Source organism: Amblyraja radiata, chromosome 24 (genome assembly GCF_010909765.2).
Source record: "Amblyraja radiata isolate CabotCenter1 chromosome 24, sAmbRad1.1.pri, whole genome shotgun sequence".
NCBI classification, from domain to species: Eukaryota; Metazoa; Chordata; class Chondrichthyes; order Rajiformes; family Rajidae; genus Amblyraja; species Amblyraja radiata.
The window spans coordinates 19,482,599-19,502,446 of NC_045979.1; the positions used below are offsets into that span (position 1 = coordinate 19,482,599).

At 43.8% G+C, this 19,848-nt stretch overlaps 1 protein-coding gene across 5 annotated transcripts in view; it reads right to left on the minus strand.

The window, feature by feature from the left end:
- tbc1d22b (TBC1 domain family member 22B) overlaps nucleotides 1–19,813 on the minus strand; it is a 209,028-nt gene extending 189,215 nt beyond the window's left edge. For 3 of the 5 annotated variants that reach the window (XM_033042547.1, XM_033042543.1, XM_033042546.1), the window contains exons 1-2: nucleotides 19,566–19,813; nucleotides 3,681–3,737 (exon numbers count right to left, since the gene is read on the minus strand). In XM_033042547.1, the coding sequence (XP_032898438.1) occupies nucleotides 3,681–3,737; nucleotides 19,566–19,621 (113 nt within the window). In that variant the 5' untranslated portion in view covers nucleotides 19,622–19,813. Of the gene's footprint in view, nucleotides 1–3,680; nucleotides 3,738–19,565 lie in introns of those variants that run through there. The other 2 variants (XM_033042544.1, XM_033042545.1) reach the window with 2 other exon arrangements.
- Between the last annotated feature and the right edge of the window lie 35 nt (nucleotides 19,814–19,848).

A 19,848-nucleotide genomic window follows, 5' to 3' on the forward strand; every position in this document is an offset into this window, starting at 1 on the left:
TACAGATCAGGGCTTTCAAACAAAAATGTAAAAATATAATTGTACAAACTATTTAAAAGGAATCGTGTATTTTTCAGTGTAGCAGGCATAAACTATGTTGCAGTGACACCAAGTCTAGGTTCTCAGTACAGAAAATGTTTCACTCTCCAGCACTGAGATCTAAAACTGAGTATTGTATTGTATTGTATTCCTTTATTGTCATTTAGACTTTTCAGTCTGAACGAAATTTCGTGCCTTGCAGTCATAACATAGAATAAAATAACAAACACACAATAAACACAGATTTAACATCCACCACAGTGAGTCTACCAGGCCCTCCTCACTGTGATGGAAGGCAAAAGTCTTAAAGACCATGTCTCTTTCTTCCCTCCTTGTTCTCCCTCAGGCTTCCCATGTTGTGTCCCCGCTGGGTGATGGTAAGTAAATCCCGCGGCTGAATCCGAGCTCCGCGAACGGGCCGGTTCAAACTCCGCGGCCCGAGGCGGTCGAAGCTGCCGAAGCTGCCACCCTTCAGTCGCGCGTACGAAGCTGTCGTTACGGGAGCTTCCGAAAACCGGTCACCAACCTGGGACCTGCGAGCTCCCGATGATGTCGTCCACTGGGCCCACGGCCGAGTCCACTGGGCCCGCGGCCGAGCCTCCGAGGGTCCGAAGTCGGGTCGCCGCCACCGCAGCACCACCTCAGCCCCGAAGTCGGCTAGCCTCACGTTGGTAAGTCCTGGCTGGCTCTGCCCCTGCCTCCGGAGCCTCGTGGTCGGTCCCAGTTGGAAGCCGCCAGCTCCGCCATTAGGCCTCAGCGCAGACGGAGACGGGGTATACGACAAGAAAAGGTTGCATCCCCCCGAAGAAAGAGACTAAAACAAGTTTCTCCGAGCCCCCCCCCCCACATATACACAACTAAAATAAACCAAAATAAACTAACAACGGGACAAAAAAAATCAAAAAAAGAAAAGACAAACGGACTGCAGGCGAGCCGCAATTGCAGGGCAGCGCCGCCACTTCCGGAGTACAAAGTTCAACACTAATTGTGTACAAGATATTTATAGTAATGAAACAAATCATATTGTCAAGGAAAAATACTACTGGTAATAAAGAATTAAAAACTTAAAAACGCTGGAACTTCTACAGCTGTGAGGCAGTATCTGGGAGAGCTTAGCATGTTAAAAGTTAGACAACATTAGACAAAAACGAGTCATATAACCAGACTTAAAATAATCATTCAGAGTTGGCAATGGAAAGAGGGGGAAAGTATTTTGATAGATGTAAAGCAGGGAAGATTAAATGTCCAGTGTTATCAATTCAATTATAGTATCCAAAGAGATCTTGCAAGAAATAATCCCACTTGACCCACCTTTGCAGTATCAATAGTTGCATTTATTTTCAATCAGTTGGATTTATCATAATATAAAATAGCTTATGAGATGTGAGCAGATCCAACATCAGAAAAATAAACACTATAAAATCTTCTACAATTTTTACATGACAAAGACAGGAATATTCATGACCTCTCTCATGAACAGCAGCACAGCGGTAGAGTTGCTGCCTTACTGCTGCAGAGACCTGGGATTGATTCTCCCTGTGACCATGTAGGATACCTCTGGGTGCTCCAGTTCCCTTCCACATCCCAATACTTGCATATCTGTAAGTTAGTTGGCTTCTGTAAATTGTCCCTAGTGTGTAGGATAGAACTAGTATTAGGATGATCATTGGTTGGCATGGACTCAGTGGGTCAAAGGGCCTGCTTCCACATTGCATTTTTTAAGCTAATCTAAACTCCATGGAGCTCTATCTTCCTACTCAAAGCCCTGCAGATGACCATCCAAAAGTCACCAGCCCATGGAGACAGTCAAGTACTTTATATGTTGTAACCTTTCCCTGAAAATAACCATTAATGGACTGTTCCGCATAAGATTCAATACCTTTGGAACTTGCTTTCACATTATTATGTAGAGAATTACTTCAAGATCCAAGTATACAGTGATTAGTGTCCCCAACCTTCTTTGTGGATGTAAAACATGGGCAATTTACCAACATCACCCAAAAGCCTTAGAGAGGCATCACTGCTATGCCTCTGGAAATGTTTTCCACATCACAACAATTGTCATCTGTAACATCAACTAAGCTAACATCAATGTAAGCTAACATCAACTGCATCGAGCCAGGCCGCATTTATTCCACTACACTGACGCTCGATACTTGACCTCTAAGGTGTTGTATATTCACGTCACAGCTAGAACATAAAAGAAATGTTATAAAAACGCAATGGGGGCCCACTTCAAGAAAATTGACAGGACCATCCAAAGCTGTAAAAAGCAACTCAACAACAATCACAATCAACCAGGAGCCTATTTGGAAAAGCCTTCAAAACTAACAAATCTAGGAAGGTACAGGAAGGAAGCCCTGGCCACCAGACACCCATCCCATTTAGAAACATATTAATTTCCAATTACTGAGTCACTAACACTAAATTGTAGTGAAGATTATCTCCAAACCAAAAGATTACTACCAATGACAAGAACTGTTGAGTGCAATCAGGAAAAATGATGAACCAAAACTGACCAAAATTATGATCTCCAGATATCATGAGGAATCCAGCATCAATGCTGAACTTTCAAAGACTGCATAAACTAAAAAGACATCCTGGAGAATATTTTTCTTCACCATAAACTTATTTTCTGGACTTTTACTATGTGGTATTGTCACTAAAAGTAACAAGTCACCAAATAGATAATAAAATGGCAGCAGGGTTGCCAAATCAGACCCTACTGGTAATTTGAAGTGTCAACATTAGAGGGAAAAGCTTGACAATATATTTTAGAATGAAATTGTCTTTGTTTTGCTAATGAATGTATATCAAACATTCATATAAACTGGATTCATATAAACATGGTCTTGCGCGAGGCAAACATGATGAAGACGGTTCAAAGGGAAATGGTAATCACAGGTATGGGTTTTGGATTACAGAGCAAGGGGGTAAATTCAACAGACAGATTACTCATGTTGCCATTTGGAAATGGGATAGTAGAGTCCATTAGAGCAGATGACATACCTGTAATATTTAGTGTTAGTTCCACCAACAACTTGATGGTGGACAGAACCAAGTATAAAAATCAAGCATTGTTATTATTGAAATATGTCATTTAACTGAATATAAAGGTTTGCAAAATGGAATTCCACTAATCAAGTTTCAACAAATTTCCAACCTCTCTTCAAAACACACTTGAGCCATGTGTCAAAATCTACATATTTTGTGACAAAATAAGTAGTAGGAATGGAGGTGCAAGGAAGGACACATCCTGCAGTTTTAATGACTATTTCATTATAGGCACTATGCCATGATGCTTGGTCTGATTTCCCTAAAAAGATTTTCACAACAAGAAATTCAAATTAATTGCAGTCAAATTTCCAAAGAATGTACGTGTTTCATTGCTGGCACATATGACAATTAAACACTATGAGAATAAGCAACGAGAAACTAATTAATTACCGGGGTAGGTTATTTTTGCTGTTTTCTTCCATGACTATATGACAAAACAAATCCTTATAATCTGGCTGATGACTAATTACTGTACATCAATAACTTGGCAAAATTATGGTCACATTCACACAAGAAGGGTCATCATACAGAAAACAATATTTCACGTAACCACATAAGAACAATGAAAGATGCTGCAAACCTACTTTTTGTGTGGCCGGGAATCAAATGGAGGATGCTGTGCGCCATAAACTTGTTGAATACTAAGGAAACAAAACAAAAGAGAAAGACATGCCATATAAGTGTAAAAAATGAATTAAGCAAGCATCATTTACACTTCATATTGCAAATCCAGAGAGGAAAATAATCCAATTCATACCATTAATGAATTGCATATAAGATTTATAGCCAAGGTCTTCCCAAATGAAGGGATGTAATGCAAAGAAAAAGTTATAAAGTTGCAGAAGAAATAGTATTTCCCTACCCAATCCAATAACATTTGTTTCAGAAAACAGTGCAGGCAGATTCTGGTTGCAAATAAACAGGAAAATGAAAGGAACTGGAGAGGTGATAAAACAAAGTTATGTATAATTAAACCTTTGGAAAACACTGCTCAAAGCATGATTTGAGTTGATTACATTCTACCTTCTCACACTGACCAGTGTTAAAATTACAAACCCTTTCCACAAACCAGCAGCAATCTTTATTCATTTTCATGACATTTCCATTTAATTTCAAGTGATCAAGTAAGACATTAAATAGGAGTGATTTACAAATGTGGCAGAAAATTGCAATGGTCTATCATTGGAAAACTAAGTAATAAGGAATTTGGAATATGTTTAATTTAGTTTAGTTTAGAGATACAGTATGGAAATGGGTTTGTCGGTCCACCGAGTTCATGCCGACCATCGATCACCCGTTCACACTAGTTCTACACTATCCCACTTCCACACCCACTCCCTGCACATTAGGGACAATTTACAGAGGCCAATTAACCTACAAACCTGCACATCTTTAGGATGTGGGAGGAAACCAGAGCACCCGGAAAAGGCTTTGCCCATTACATTATTGTGTGACTTTGACTTCATAGAATTTTTTTTTTTTTTTTAAACTTGAGAATAAGATTGAAAAAAATCGACCGAAACTGAACACAATATTCAAAATGTGGCCTCATGTTGAATGTATATTAGTTGCATCGAAGTCCACCATAATTAAGGCACAGTGGGAGAGCATAGAAACCGACTGATCGACCCACCTTGTCCATTAAGCAATTATTTAACCCTCCCCACATTTTCAGCAACTCTTTCCACCCACCGCACGTTTCCCACCATTCACAACTAATCCGCATGATGTAGGATTTAGGAGGAAACTGGAGCAGTTGGAAGAAAACCCCATGACTCGGATGATGGCAATCCTTAATGATAGATGCTGCCTTCCTAAAGCATTGTTTCATGTAGATGCTTTCAATGGTGGGAAAGACTGTGCCCGGGGTGGACTGGGCTGAATCCAGCAGTCTCTGCATATTTCTGTGCATCGGAATTGTCATACCAGGGCATGATGCAATAGTCAGGACATGCTGATCAAGAGAATGTCCAAACCTTAAATTTTATCCAAAATCATGTGACCTCATACTCAACTGCCTATATTCCAACTCAACTTATATTGAAGAAAATACTCAGCCACATGTTGGGGATCACGATGATTACGTAAAGTGCAGCCAAAGGGAACCACGAGCATAAACTGGAAACTTTGCAAAAACTAAGCAGGTCAAACAATGGAGATAGGAAGAGAAAGAGAGTTAATGTTTCAGGTCAAGGACTTTAAGATTTCTGGAAAAATGAAAATAAAAGCCTGTTCTAAGTTTCAGAGAAAGGTCAGAGTGCAGGGAACAAAGGGAAAGTGTGGTTGAGGGCAAACCAGCGTTCTCAAAGCTTTGTTTTAAAATCTGCAATTACAAGGTGGAGAAGAATATTGAAACAGAATGCTAAACAAAAAGTTAATTTCTTGAATCTCAACACGATTCAATATCAAATCTCAAGGCCTGTAATTACTCAGAGGACAATATATATTTCCTTGAGTTTAAATGATACATTGTTTGAGCAATGTTTAAGAAGGAACTGCAGATGCTGGAAAATCAAAGGTAGACAAAAATGCTGGAGAAACTCAGCGGGTGAGGGAGCATCTATGGAGCGAAGGAAATTGTTTGAGCAATGTAGGAGGCCAAACAAACAGGTGAGAGTGAGATTGTGATGGAGAATGAAAATGACGAGATACCAAAAGCTCAGAGTTGCTTTCTCAGATTCAGAGGTGTTTTGCAAAGTAATCACTAGAGCCAGGATGTTTAGGCACTAAAATACTCTGAAATAGGCAGGCAAAAAGGCATAATAAAATTACAAAAAAGGCATGAAACAGGCATTTATGACAAAAAAAGGAATTTATTTCCACCACCAAAATATGGTTAAAAATAATAATATAAAGGTATACTACATTAAATGACCAAAGTTGCCTGGTTGCTCATAATTACTAGCATTTTTTTCAAATTATCTGGTGTTAAACCTTGCCGTCTGTCAGACAGAATATGCTTCAGTTGTGAAAAACTTCTTTCTACCCCAGCTGAGGTCACTGGTGCATACCTGAAACAAGCTACAGACTCTATATTCATGTCGATATCTTGTGCATTACAACTACCTTTGAAAACTTTAGCTATGTTTTGTATTTCTTCAAGATCTGTTAGCTAAAATCACTCTCGCACATTTTCGTTGTATGTCTTTACCTACATCGCCAGGAGCTTTACGAATATCATCAGTTACTTTGTTGAAAACCTGAAAGTTATTCACTAATGTTTCACTGCGTTTCTTAAGGGAAGTGATAATTTGTGGGAGATTTGCAAAATTGGAAGCAATAAACACAAGATCGAGGTGGAGGGACTTTTCCTGCATGATTTCACTGATGATCCTGATTGCAGCACTCTTCTTCAAAACAGTTGACGATTTATTTTATCTTTTCAAAATTTGCAGCATAGTGGAGCACAGCATAGTACCCCACCAAGTCAAAACGGGCTCAGCAGGTAGCGGAATCTCGGGTGCCATTTCCTTGAACAACTGCACATGTTTTTCTTGGCATTGGAAACTAGGCGATCGACATTTGGAAAACAGGCCACGTATGTGCTTGGCAATTTTATGAAGCCCTTGAGCTAAGCATGTCAAATGCAACATTTAAAACTTTAAGAGCTCGAGCAGCTTTTTTCATGTACGGAACTGCATCAGTCACAAACAGAAGAACATTCTCGTGTTTTATACCTCTGGCCAAAGTATAGCAAGTGAAGATGTAAACAACTGAGCAATAGTTGAGCTGTTTGACTTCTCCAATACTTCCGATGTCAACAAATATTCCTTTGATGGTTGACCTGCCTCCACTATACCGATGACCACATTGGCAACATATCGCCTCACAGCATCGGTTGTCTCGTCTATTGAGATCCATATTTTGTTACATGCAACTTCATCTCAAATTTTCTGCTCAACAATGTTGAAGTTGCAGTCAACATAATTTTTCTGTAATGATGATTCGTTCGGTATATGTTCCTCTTTGTATTTCTCTAAAAACCTGAGAGATTTGTTTTCCAATTTCCACAATGGCATTCCAGGATCAATGAATGCCTTGCACAGATCACTTGAAAACTCAGATGTGCAACTGGAGCCAGCAGTAAATGTAGTGAGGAGACAAGCTTGGGTATTTCGCTTGGGTAGTCTACACCCCAGCTGTATCAACATTGACTTATCTAATTTTAGATAGTCCTTGTCTTCTCCCTCCTCCCCCTCCCAGCTCTCATTCTAGTCCTACTGTCTCCACTTCTTCCTTTTTTTCCCGCCCCACTCCTCACATCAGTCTGAAGAAGGATCTCGATCCAAAATGTCGCCTATTCCTTCGCTCCATATATGCTGCATCACCCGCTGAGTTGCTCCAGCATTTTTTGTCTACCTTCGATTTTTCCAGCATCTGCAGTTCTTACTTAAATAGATATTGGAGAAAACTAAACCAGCGGGCAGCGGCACAAACGACTAACGGTGGTGCCCCCGGTTTCACCCCGGTGGTGGAAGTTTTCATGTAAGTTATACTGTTAACACGTTAATAATAACATTAATATTAACGTGTTAACATAGAAAACGTCATTGTAATCACTGTACAACTAGAGAAAATAGCACAACCTTTTGGCAAAATGGCAAAAAAGGCTGATTTGGGCACAATCGTGAAAAAGGCATTACCTGGTGAAATCAACAAAAAAGGCATGAAAAGGCACATGACATTTATGGCAAAATCCTGGCTCTAGTAATAACCAAAACAACACTTGATTTCTCCATGTCGGAGACGACAGATTATCACCCAATATAACACACTAAACTGAAAGAAGTGGAAGTGAACAGTTGCATCACTGAATGCATTGTTTGGATCTCAGGGTGGCAGGAAAAGAGGAGGTAAAAGGGCAAGTGTTGCCCTTCAGCCATTGCATGAGAAAGTGGCATAAGAAGAGGAATGGCCAATGGATATGAACAACAAAGGAGGGGAGCGGACCTCAGAATACTGAATGAGATAACAGGGAAAGATATGCTGGTGATGAATTTTCATTGATGTTGCCGGAAATTATGGAAGATGATCAACTGGATGTTGGCGTAGGTGAGGAGGAAGGTCTGGGGAAGGGGAATGTTATTGTGGTTCTGGGTGGGATAAGAGAATGTAAATAGAACTGTGAAAAATATAGAAGTGCATGAGGTGTTCTGTCTGGACATGCTGCAATCCACGGAGTTAATAATGAGTTTAATAATTTCAGGTAACCGCTTTTGTGTTCTGTCCAACCAGCTACGAATCACAAAAAAAATGTGAATTTTACTAAATCTAACTTCGGAGTAAATCCGAAGAACAAAATTGTAAATTTGATATCAACATTGTAAATTATAGACGAAACAGGGAAATGTCAAAAATCTATGTCAAGATGCAATGCTATCAGGGTCTTTGAAAGCAGAAAATATAAATCTGACTAAATAAGGTCAGCTGCAGTACTGACCCAGTACACTCAGAGCTAAGAAGCACAATTGAACAACCAAAGTCAAGGGACAAGTCTACACTGAAGAAGAGTCTAAACCCGAAACGTCACCCCTTCCTTCTCTCCAGAGATAATGCCTGTCTCGCTTAGTTCCTTCAGCTTTTTGTGTCTATCTTCAGGAATGTGAAAATTCACACTCACAGAATTGTTGTGCCACATACCCCATACTATACTTACATCATATTAGCAACAAATTCCCATATCAAAACATAATTATCACAGTGGTGCAACAGTAGAGCTGCTGCCTCAACAACAGAGACCTGGGTTCGAGCCTGACTACGGGTGCTGGCTGTGTGGAGTTTGCACCATCTCCCTGTGCCACGTGGATTCGCTCTGGGTGTTCCGGTTTCCTCCCACAATCCAACGACACGTGGGCTTGTAGGTTAATTGGCTTGTGTAAATTGCCCCTAGAGTGTAGGATGCAAATGTGGGATAACATGCAACTAGGGTATGGGTGACCAATGGTCAACATGGACTTGGTGGGTCAAAGGGCCTGTTCCAGCACTGTATCTCTAAACTAAACTGAACAATGCTATGACAGATGGGACAAACTTGTGCTGGTTTTGTTTATACTAGACTTTCTGAACAACTGGAAAAGGAGTTACTTTACAGAGGAAATAGTCTCATATTAGGTCTATTATGAAGCATGCAGATGTCACAAAACCAATTTATTTCACCAAGTCCACCATGCCTGCTAACACAATTAATTTTTATGCCTTACAGAAAAAGTGAAATCCACCTGGAGGCTCCAATTCACAAACATCTTACTCAGTTATATTGTGGGAACAATCAGCATCGGAAGCACTTCAAGAAAATGACTTGCTCAAACTTCTTGGAAGTATTTAGGAGTAGGCAATAAATGTTGGTTTTGCAGCAATGCCCCCTCACAAGAAATATATATTTGTAAGTCAGCAAGACCAATACATTTTGCTTTGCAGAGGCTTAGCAAGAACTTGAATCAATGGGAAAAATTAGAATTAAAGCAAGATGTGAAAGGAAATATTGAGTGTAATACAGTCATCCAATGTGGACTAATGTAATGGAGACTGAACAGACCAATACAGGGCTCGAAATTAGCAGTTTCCCGGGAGCCAATGACCACTCAAAGTGCCGCCGGGCAACCTAAACGCCGAGTCGTTTTGCCCGGCTTGGTAGTGCAGATACTGGTTTAAACCGAAGATAGACACAAAATGCTGGAGTAACTCAGCGGCCAGGCAGCATCTCTGGAGAAAAGGAACGTGACGTTTTGTGTCGGCGGCGGCTGTCGTGCGGGGCAAAGAGACTAGGTGCGGGGTGACGGAGGGTCGGAGCGAATGACGGGTCCCGCACAGCAGCAGTGGCAGCGACAGCAACTCCACTTCTTCCTCCTACTCCCGCACCCCGCCCTGATAGCGGCCACTGCTTTCAAAGCAAACCCTCCCGCACGCCGGGGTCGGGAGGAGGGAGGAAGAAATGGGGAGGCCCCCTTTCGCCGTCTGAAGCAGCTGCACCGCTCGCACCCGCACCTTCCTGTTGGCTGGCGGAGGAGGGGAGGCGGTGACGAGGAGTTCCCAACTGCCTCCCCCTTTGGCGGCGGCACTTGGCGATGGACAGGGACGGCCAAGGCAGCGGGGCGATGATGCGGTCCCTGTCCGATAAGCACTAACCTTCCTTCCTCCCCACCTCCCCCCCCTCTCTCTCTCTCTCGTACACCCCCCTCCACCCTTATCCTGAGACCCCTCCTCTCCATCCCACACTGATCCCCATCCCCTGTGCTCCCCTCCCCAACAACCCCCTCTCCCAAACTATTCATCCTGCCACTCCCCATCCATCCTACACTGGTCCCCCAATTCATCCTGTACTGACCCCCTTCCCATCCATCCTGCACTGCCCCCCCATTCATCCTGCACTGCTCCCCCATTAATCCTGTACTGATCCCCATTCATCCTGTACTGATCCCCTCATTCATCCTCTACTGATCCCCCCCATTCATCCTATACTGAGCCCCTCCATTCATCCTGTACTGATCCCCCCCCCCCCCCCCCATTCATCCTGTACTGATCCCCCATCCATCCTGTAGTGATCCTCTCATTCATCCTGTAGTGATCCCCCATTCGTCCTGCACGGACCCTCCGATCCACATTCCGATCCACACTGTTCAAGAAGAATGGGGGGGAAACAGCCTGAAGAAGGGTCTCGACCCGAAACGTTGCCTATTTCCTTCGCTCCATAGATGCTGCTTCACCCGCTGAGTTTAACCAGCATTTTTGTCTACCCTCATTCATCCTGTACTGATCTGCCCATTCATCCTGTACTGATCCCCCATCCATCCTGCACAGATCCCCCCCCATCCATCCCGCACAGATCCCCCCATTCAACACCATTGACATCCCCGTGCTCTCCCCTCACAATTTTACATACTCCAACCAACACGTACTAATTCACCTGCCTCAATCCATCCATTCCGCACTGATTACCTTCTCAACCCCCCCCCCCCCCCCCACCATCTATCCAGCCCGTACTGATTCACACACACCCCCCTCCCTGACCCTATTGTGCTGGAAATGTCTTCAGAGCTATGTTTGATAACGGAATGCAATCAAATGTGTTTTAATTCCCAATGTTATTATTTGGTTTAGTCAATGGATGGGTTAGATGGATTAATTAAATTATGAACACGTGAAACATTAAAACCGCAGTGTTCGATTGTCACTGCTACCATTGACAAGTTATTACAGAATTCATTTTAACGGCAAATCAATGTTCTTAATATGGAGTATCAGTACTGTAGTTATTTAATGAGCAACATTCACAACTATACGTTTGATTTATCCAGGTTTTTCTTCTACAGTCGGTCATGTACATCACAAATTTGGTCAGGAGATATTTTAGTTGAAATGTTAACGTTAATTCTGAAGTGGGAATGATGGAAACAGCGTTTATCAATAAAAAAATTTTAATCTGGTGCGTACAAACTGGGTATCTTCATTGCTGTTCACAACACGTACATCTAACCTGAATGTCCGGTAATATGGTGATACTGAGATACTGCCTAATCTTCTAAATTACTCCCACACTTTTATCCTCATGTTTAAACATGCATCTGCAGATCCTTGTTTCTACATTATGTCACACATTCTAGTTTAAATGGGCATTTATGCCCACAAACTGGCAAGGAGTAACCTATCCCGGGGGATCAGGGAAGCGAAGAGGCTGTATGGGCAAAAACTTAATAGCCACTTCGAAAATGACAAAGACACACGTCGCTTGTGGCAGGGATTTCATACCATCACTGACTACAAGCCCCCCCCCGCTGCGGATATGCCAAAACGACCCCTCTCTACCAGATGAACTGAACGAGTTCTACGCACGGTTTGAGGTTAAAAACAGCACCCAGACACGTGCACTACTGCCATCTCCCAGTGACCAGTCGCTTAGGCTGTCCGCAGCCGGAGTTAAAAAGGCCTTTGCCAGCATCAATCCACACAAAGCTGCAGGGCCGGACAACATTCCTGGATGCGTTTTAAGAGACTGCGCCGAGCAACTGAAAGATGTCTTCACAGACATTTTTAACATCTCACTCAGCCAGGCAGTAGTGCCCAACTGTCTTAAGAGTGCCACCATCGTCCCTGTCCCGAAGAAACCAAACCCAGCCTGCCATAATGACTTTCGACCAGTGGCTCTAACACCCATAGCAATGAAGTGTTTTGAGCGACTGGTTATGCAGCACATCAAAAAGAGTCTACCTGCCGACCTAGACCCACTGCAGTTCGCCTAGAGCCAACCGATCCACAGAGGACGCAGTCTCAACAACACTGAACCTCGTACTGTCACACCTTGATCGGAAAAATACTTATGCCAGGATCCTCTTCATAGACTTCAGCTCTAAGGAGATGGTGGTTGACTTCAGGAGGGCGGGAAAACAACACCATACACCTCTGCACATCGATGGAGCTGATGTGGAAAGGGTCAGCAGCGTGAAGTTCCTAGGACTCCACCTGTCAGATGACCTGATGTCCACAACCAACACCACAGCACTGGTCAAGAGAGCCAAGCAGCGACCACACCCTCTCCGAAGACTACGTAAAGCAGTCTTCCCACTACACATCTACGAACTTTTTATAGGGGGACAATCGAGAGCACATTAACCAACGGCATCACTTCCTGGTTCGGGAGCTGCAAGGCGTACGAACGGCACCAACTTGACAGGATTGTGAAGACCGCCAGCAGGATTATTGGTGCTCCACTCCCTTTCTTGCTGGACATATACAGGAAGAGATGCATCAACAGAGCCATCTCCATCGTCAAAGACCCCTACCACCCATCGCATCACATATTCTCCATCCTGCCATCTGGGAAGAGGTACAGGAGCATTAGCTGCAAAACCAGCAGGATGCTCCTCAGCTTCTTCCCGCAGGCTATAAGACTGTTAAACGGACTTTGCCCCCTGCCAAAGTATCGCGCACCAACCACCAACCTGGACAGAGCCACTGTCGTGCCGTTGCCGATCGGAACGCCTGTTGATGTTTAGTTGAGAGTAGTGTTAAACTTGTTCATGATATATGTATTTTTATTTCTATTTATTATTTACTGCACACTGAATGGGCACTGGTTTGAGTAATGTTTTTTTGTTTCCTCTGGGTATGTGAGTACTCAGGAAAATAACAATAAAGATATACAATACAATACAATACATTGTGCTTAGTAAAACTATGTGCATTAACAAAAAGAAGAATATCCTTATGATCAACAAAATGAGCTTTCTAGTAACTAGTAAAAGAACACATTTAAATGAACACATATTATAATGAAATGTTGAAATGATCATCAGAGATTGAATAGGACATTAATTTTTGTCTTTTGTACCATTCTGATGCAGAGTCTATAGAAACTATTAAAGTGGATAACAGACAAATTTGATTAATAGTGTTTGGATACATGTCTAGTTGGCGGGGCTCTTTCTTTCTCCTTTATTTGTTCTCAGGCAACAGATCTCAATACGGAAATTAGTTTGTATTATTTTGGTGTGCCTAATCTTAACCTAGCCACAGCTAAAGTCACATGTACTGTAAACGCATGCAGGTTTCAATGAAAGGAAATAGTACAATTTAATGTGAAGCTTTCTGTCCACACTGCCTGTGCTAGCAATTCCATCAGCTTCCATTCTGTACAGATACTGGGAATTCCATCCACAAAGGCTGCCTGACCCACTAAATTACTCCAGTACTTTGCATTTCAAATGGCAGAGAAATTACTTTGAAAGGTATAATTAAGTAAGTAAGTTTATTGGCCAAGTATTCACATACAAGGAATTTGCCTTGGTGCTCCGCCCACAAGTAACAACATGACATACAGTGACAGTTACGAATGACTCAGAAAACACTAAACATTAATAATAATAAAACATTAATGATAAAACACCATTGATCAAGCATGTGAACCAAAAAAATACCAGATCAAAGGGAGGCTACAGATTTTTGGCTGTTGAGTAGAGCAACTACTTGTGAATAAAAACTGTTTTTATGTCTGGATGTGGCAGCTTTGACAATCCGGAGTCTCGTTCAAAGTGATTCAAAGAGTTTGTGGCCAGGGTGAGAGGGGTCAGATATGATCTTGCCCGCTCACTTCCTGGCCCTTGCAGTGTACAGTTCATCAATGGAGGGAAGGTTGCAGCCAATAACCTTCTCTGCTGATCGGACGATTCGCTGCAGCCTCCAGGTGTCGTGCTTGGTGGCTGAGCCAAACCAGACCATGATGGAGAAGGTGAGAACAGACTCTACGATGGCCGTGTAGAATTGGACCATCATTGCCTGTGGCAGATTGTGCTTCCTCAGCTGCCGTAGGGAGTACATCCTCTGTTGTGCCTTTTTGACGGTGGAGTCGATGGTAGCCTCCCATTTAAGGTCCTTGGAGATGATCATTCCCAGGAACTTAAAAGACTCCACAGATGTGACTGTGGTGTTGTTGATGGTGAGTGTGGTGAGGAGAGGGGAAGCTCTCCTAAAGTCTACATTCAATTCCACTGTCTTAAGAGCATTGAGCTCTAGGTTGTTACGACGGTACCAGGACGCAAGCTGTGACACTTCCTGTCTGTAGGCAGATTCCTCCCCATCCTGGATCAGTCCAATCAGGGTTGTGTCGTCCGCAAACTTGAGAAGCTTGACAGAGGTGTCTTTGGAGGTGCAGTCGTTGGTGTAGAGAGAATAGAGGGGAGAGTACGCAGCCTACGGTGCTCCTATGCTAAGCGTTTGCGGGTCTGAGATGTGCTTTCCCAGCCTCACATGCTGCTTCCTGTCTGTCAGGAAGCTGGTGATCCACCGACAGAGGGGCTCAGGCACAGTCAACTCGGAGTTGGGAGTGTAGTAGCTCTGGCACAATGGTGTTGAAAGCAGAGCTAAAATCAACAAACAGGATCCTCGCATAGGTCCCATGGCGGTCTAGGTTCTGTAGGATGAAGTGCAGGCCCAGGTTGACTGCATCATCCACAGATCTATTGGCCCGATATGCAAACTGCAGAGTGTCCAGCTTGTCCAGATATTTTTCAGCTTGGCCAGCACAAGCCTTTCGAGTGTCTTCATGACTACAGAGGTCAGTGCGACAGGCCTGTAGTCATTAAGACAAGCAATCCTTGCCTTTTTGGGTGCAGGGACAATAATGGAGATTTTGAAGCAGGCAGGGACAGTACATGTTTGCAGGGACTGGTTAAAAATGTCTGTATAGACCGGTGCCAGCTGTTTGGCACAGAGCTTAAGAGTAGAGGGGGAAACATTGTTAGGTCCTGGAGATTTCCGGCTCTTTTGTCCTCTGAAAAGCCTCTCCACATCCTCTATTTTTATTGTTGATTTTGGATAAGTTATGTTGTGCAGCACAGAGGATGTGGGTGATTGGGTGTGAAGTGGTGATTGGAGGTGGGTGGGTGAAGAAAGGCCCAGTCTTTGCAGACTGAGGTCAGGCTGTGAGTGGGTGTGAGGTGTTGGTTTGGGTGGGAAATGGTCCAGTCTTTTCATACTGGAGTCTTGCCTTAAGTAGGTGTGAAGTGGTGAATGGGAAGGAGAGGGTGCAGGGTCCATTCTTTGTAGACTGGGGCCTGGCTGTGTTGGTTGGGGAGGGGGTACCAGGGTTACATTTCTGATTTTCGAACCTGCAGTAAAACTCATTCAGGTCATTGGTCAGCTGATGATTGTCCAAAGAGCGGGGGGCTTTCCTCTTGTAGCTGGTAATTTCTTGCAAGCCCTTACAAACTGAAGAAGAGTCACTAGCTGAGAACTTGCTCCTCAACTTCTGAGAGTACCTTTCCTTGGCAGCTCTGATTCCTCTTCTCAGCTTGTACTTGGCCTGCCTGTAGAGGTCTGCATCCCGGCACCTGTAGGCCTCCTCTTTAGACCGTCGGAGCTGTCTGAGTTCTGCAGTGAACCAGGGCTTGTTGTTGTTGAACCATGTCCGAACAGTCTTAGTTGGAATGCAACTGTCCTCGCAAAAGCTGACATACGATGATACAGTGTCTGTATACTCATCGAGGCTTGTGGTTGTTTCCCTGAACATATCCCAATCCGTGCAGTCAAAGCAGGATTGTAGGTTCTCAATGCCCTCGCTTGTCCACCTTCTCGTTGTTCCGACCACAGGCTTAGCAGCTTTTAGTAGGTCGGAATAAGGTGAACTAGACAATGATCAGAGAGAAGCAGACCCGCTCGGGGAACAGAGCGATATGCGTTCTTGATTGCCGTATAACAGTGATCGAGTGTGATCGAATGCATTTGTGTAGTTAAAGGAACTAAATGATGCACAGCGACCTGACAAACATTTATTCCTCTTCCCCCACAGTTCTCTTCCACCTATATCCCTCCCTCAGACATTTCATTCCTCTTCTCTCCTTATTTGAATCCCTTGTATTCTTTTTACTTCTTCATCCTTCATCCACCTATCTGCCAATCACCCCCTTTTACCTGTGTCCAGCTATTGCATGCCAGGTTTTGTCCCACCTCTACATGTCTTTTCCAGCTCTCTCCCCCAACTATCATCATCCGAAGAAGGGTCCCGATCCAAATCATCAACTATCCACTCCCTCCAGAGATGCTGCCTGGCCTTCAACACTTTTGCGTTTTGTGTAAAAAAAGGAACTGTATGTGTGCGATCATGAAAGCAAATATTAATGCAAAAAAGGAGCGGGGGGGGGGGAAGAGGGTGCAATGAAACAAAATACAAACATAATGCTTTCTGTCCAGATTGCCAGTGTTAACATCAGCCTTCACCCCGCACAGAAGTTATTTTGAATTACATTAAAAATCTATAATGAAAAACTACTCAGGGAGCTGGCAAACAATTCTCCCCCTTTATTTTAAGATGGAAACAATCTTTAAAATGGGAACTGACAAGTATTCTGCATCAAAAGCATTTTTTTTCTCCTTTGGTTCTTTCCCAGACAACAAATCTCTAAACAGAAATGATTTTGTACTGTTCTGGTGTGCCTAATGTGGAGCGAGGCACATCAAAAGTCACACACCATTGTAAACACGTGCAGGTTTCAATGAAACACAAAATGCAAACAAATGCTAAGCCTTCTGTCCACACTGCCCTTGTTAAAAAATTCCATCAGCCTCCACCCTGCCCAGAAGAAGAGACAAAGGAACTGCCGATGCAGGAAATTCCCTTCACAGATGCTGCCTGACCCAATGAGTTAATCCAGCACTCGGTGTTTCACCTGATACAGAAGTTATTTTGAATAGCATTAAAAATGCATTAGTTAATGAAAACAAAAACTGACAGGGACAGTGCACAGGGACCAGCAAACATTTATCCCTCTTTGTAATTTATTTTAAAAGGGGACTGACAAGTGTTCAATTTCACAAGCAGATATAAAAACAAAAGGACCAGGGGGGCAGGAGGGGGGTAAGGGTGCAATGAAACTCTAAGTACAATCTGATACAATGCTTTCTGTCTATGCTGCTTGTGCTAAGGTTATCATCAGCCCTCACCCTGCACAGAAGAGATACAAGGAAATACAGATGCACGGAATTCCCTCCACAGATGTTGTTTGACCCACTGACTTACTCCAGCTCTTTGTGTTTCACCCTGTATAGAAGTTGCTTTGAATGATATCAAAAATGCAGGAGTTTAATAAAAAGAACTACATTATGCTCAGGGACTTGTGAAACATTCCTCCATCTTTAGTGTTGGATGGAAATAATTTTTAAAAAGGGAACTGCCAAGTGCACAATCTCAAAAGCAATTGCCTAATGTTGAACTAGCCACATAAAAGTCAGACATCATTGTAAACAGATGTACGTTTCAATGAAACACAAAATACAATCTAAAACTACACTCTGGGTGGCCCAGTTGCGCAGCGGTAGAGTTGCTGCCTCAGACCCAGATTCAATCTTGACTACGGGTGCTGTCTGTACGAAGTTTGTACGTTCTCCCTGTCATCACATGAGATTTTCTCTGGGTGCTCTGGTTTCCTCCCACATTCCAAAGATGCACAGGTTTGTAGGTTAATTGGCTTGGATAAAATTGTAAATTGTCCCTAGTGTGTCGGATAGTGCTAGTGTATGGGGTAATCGCTGGTCGGCGCAGACTCAGTGGGCCGAAGGGCCTGTTTCCGTGCTGTATCTCTAAAGTTTAAAGTTCTGTCCACATTGCTTGTGCTACGATTTTCATCGACGTCCACCTGTACAGAGGTTACTTTGAATGTCATTAAAAATCCATTAGTATAATGAAAAGAACTGCACGTGCACAGGGGAACAGACAAACATTTCTCCCATTATTAATGGATGGCAACAATTTTTTTTTTTTTTTTTTTTTTTTTTTTTTAAAAAGGGAATCGACAAGTGTTCAATCGGAAAATGCAACAGGAGGAAGGGAAAGTTTGTGCAATGAAACACAAAGCAACACAACGTTTTCGGCCCACACTGCCTGTGCTACGATTTACATCAAGAATGGAGACACAACTACAACGGATGTTGGCAATTTCCTCCACAAATGCTCCCTGACCTGTTGAGTTATTCCAGCACTTTGTATTTCACCCTGCTTGGAGATTCATTTGAATCCCATTAAAACTACATTAGCATAACGAAAAGAACTACACTATGTACAGGTATTTGGCAAACCATTCCTCCTCTGTTTTATTTTATGGAAACTTCTATTTAAAAGGACCTGACATGTGTTCAACATCAACAGCAGATATAAAAGTATCAGGGGGAAAGTAGATGCAGTGCAACACAAAATAAGATTTCCAACAGCCTCTACCCATGCAGACGTTACTTTGAATGACGTTAAAAATGCATTAATTTAATGAAACGAACTACACATACACAGGGACGACGTATGGAGGCTTGCAAACATTTCTCCCTCTTTATTATTGGATGACAACATTTGGTTTTAAAAGGGAACTAACATGGGTGTAATCTCAAAAGCAATTAATAAAACAAAGGAAGCAGGAGGTAAAGGGTGCAATGACTCAAAATAAAAGTAAGATTTCCATCAGTCTCAATCCTGTATAGAAATTACTTTACATACTATTAAAAATGTATCAGGATAATAAAAAGAACTACTCAATGTACATGGACCAGGCAAACAATTCTCCCTCTTTGGAGGAGGTTACGGAGGGGGGGGGGGGGGGGGGGATTGGGGTAGCAGGGGATGGGGGGGGGGGGGGGGGGGGGGGGGAAGCGGAGTAGTAGGGGATGGAGCAACTGGAATAGCAGGGGATGGGGGGGGGGGGGGAGATAGTGGGGATGGCGATGTAGGGAGAAGTGGGGTAGCAGGGGATGGGGGAGTGGGCTAGTAGGTGATGGGGATGGGGGATAGCATGGGGATCGGGTAGCTGGGGATGGGGTCGCGGCGGTGGGGAGAAGTGGGGTAACAGGGAATGGAGGGAGCGACTGGGTTAGCAGGGGACGGGGGGAGCGGGTTAGCAGGGATGGGGGGGAGGAACGACTGGCGTAACAGGGGATGGGGATGGGGGGGGGGGGGGGGGCAGGACTGATGACAGGAGCCGGCCAGCGACAGCACCAACCTTCCGGGAACCTTGCTGTTCCGCTTCCAGAACTGCCGCCTGTTCTCACTCGCCATCCCCCTTCACGCTCGCCGGCCTCCAAAGATCCCTTCCCTCGGTGGGTGAGCGGGTGATAGAGCGAGCGCGGCAACCCCCGGCGGCGGCGGCAGTGGCGGCGCGATGCAACGCCGGGGATTACAGGAAGGTCAGCGGCCGCCAGCGCCCCGCGCCAGCCGTACAGCGGGCGGCCATGTTGGCGGATGGGGCTTGTGCTGCCTCCCGATTGGCCGGGCCAGTAGAGCCA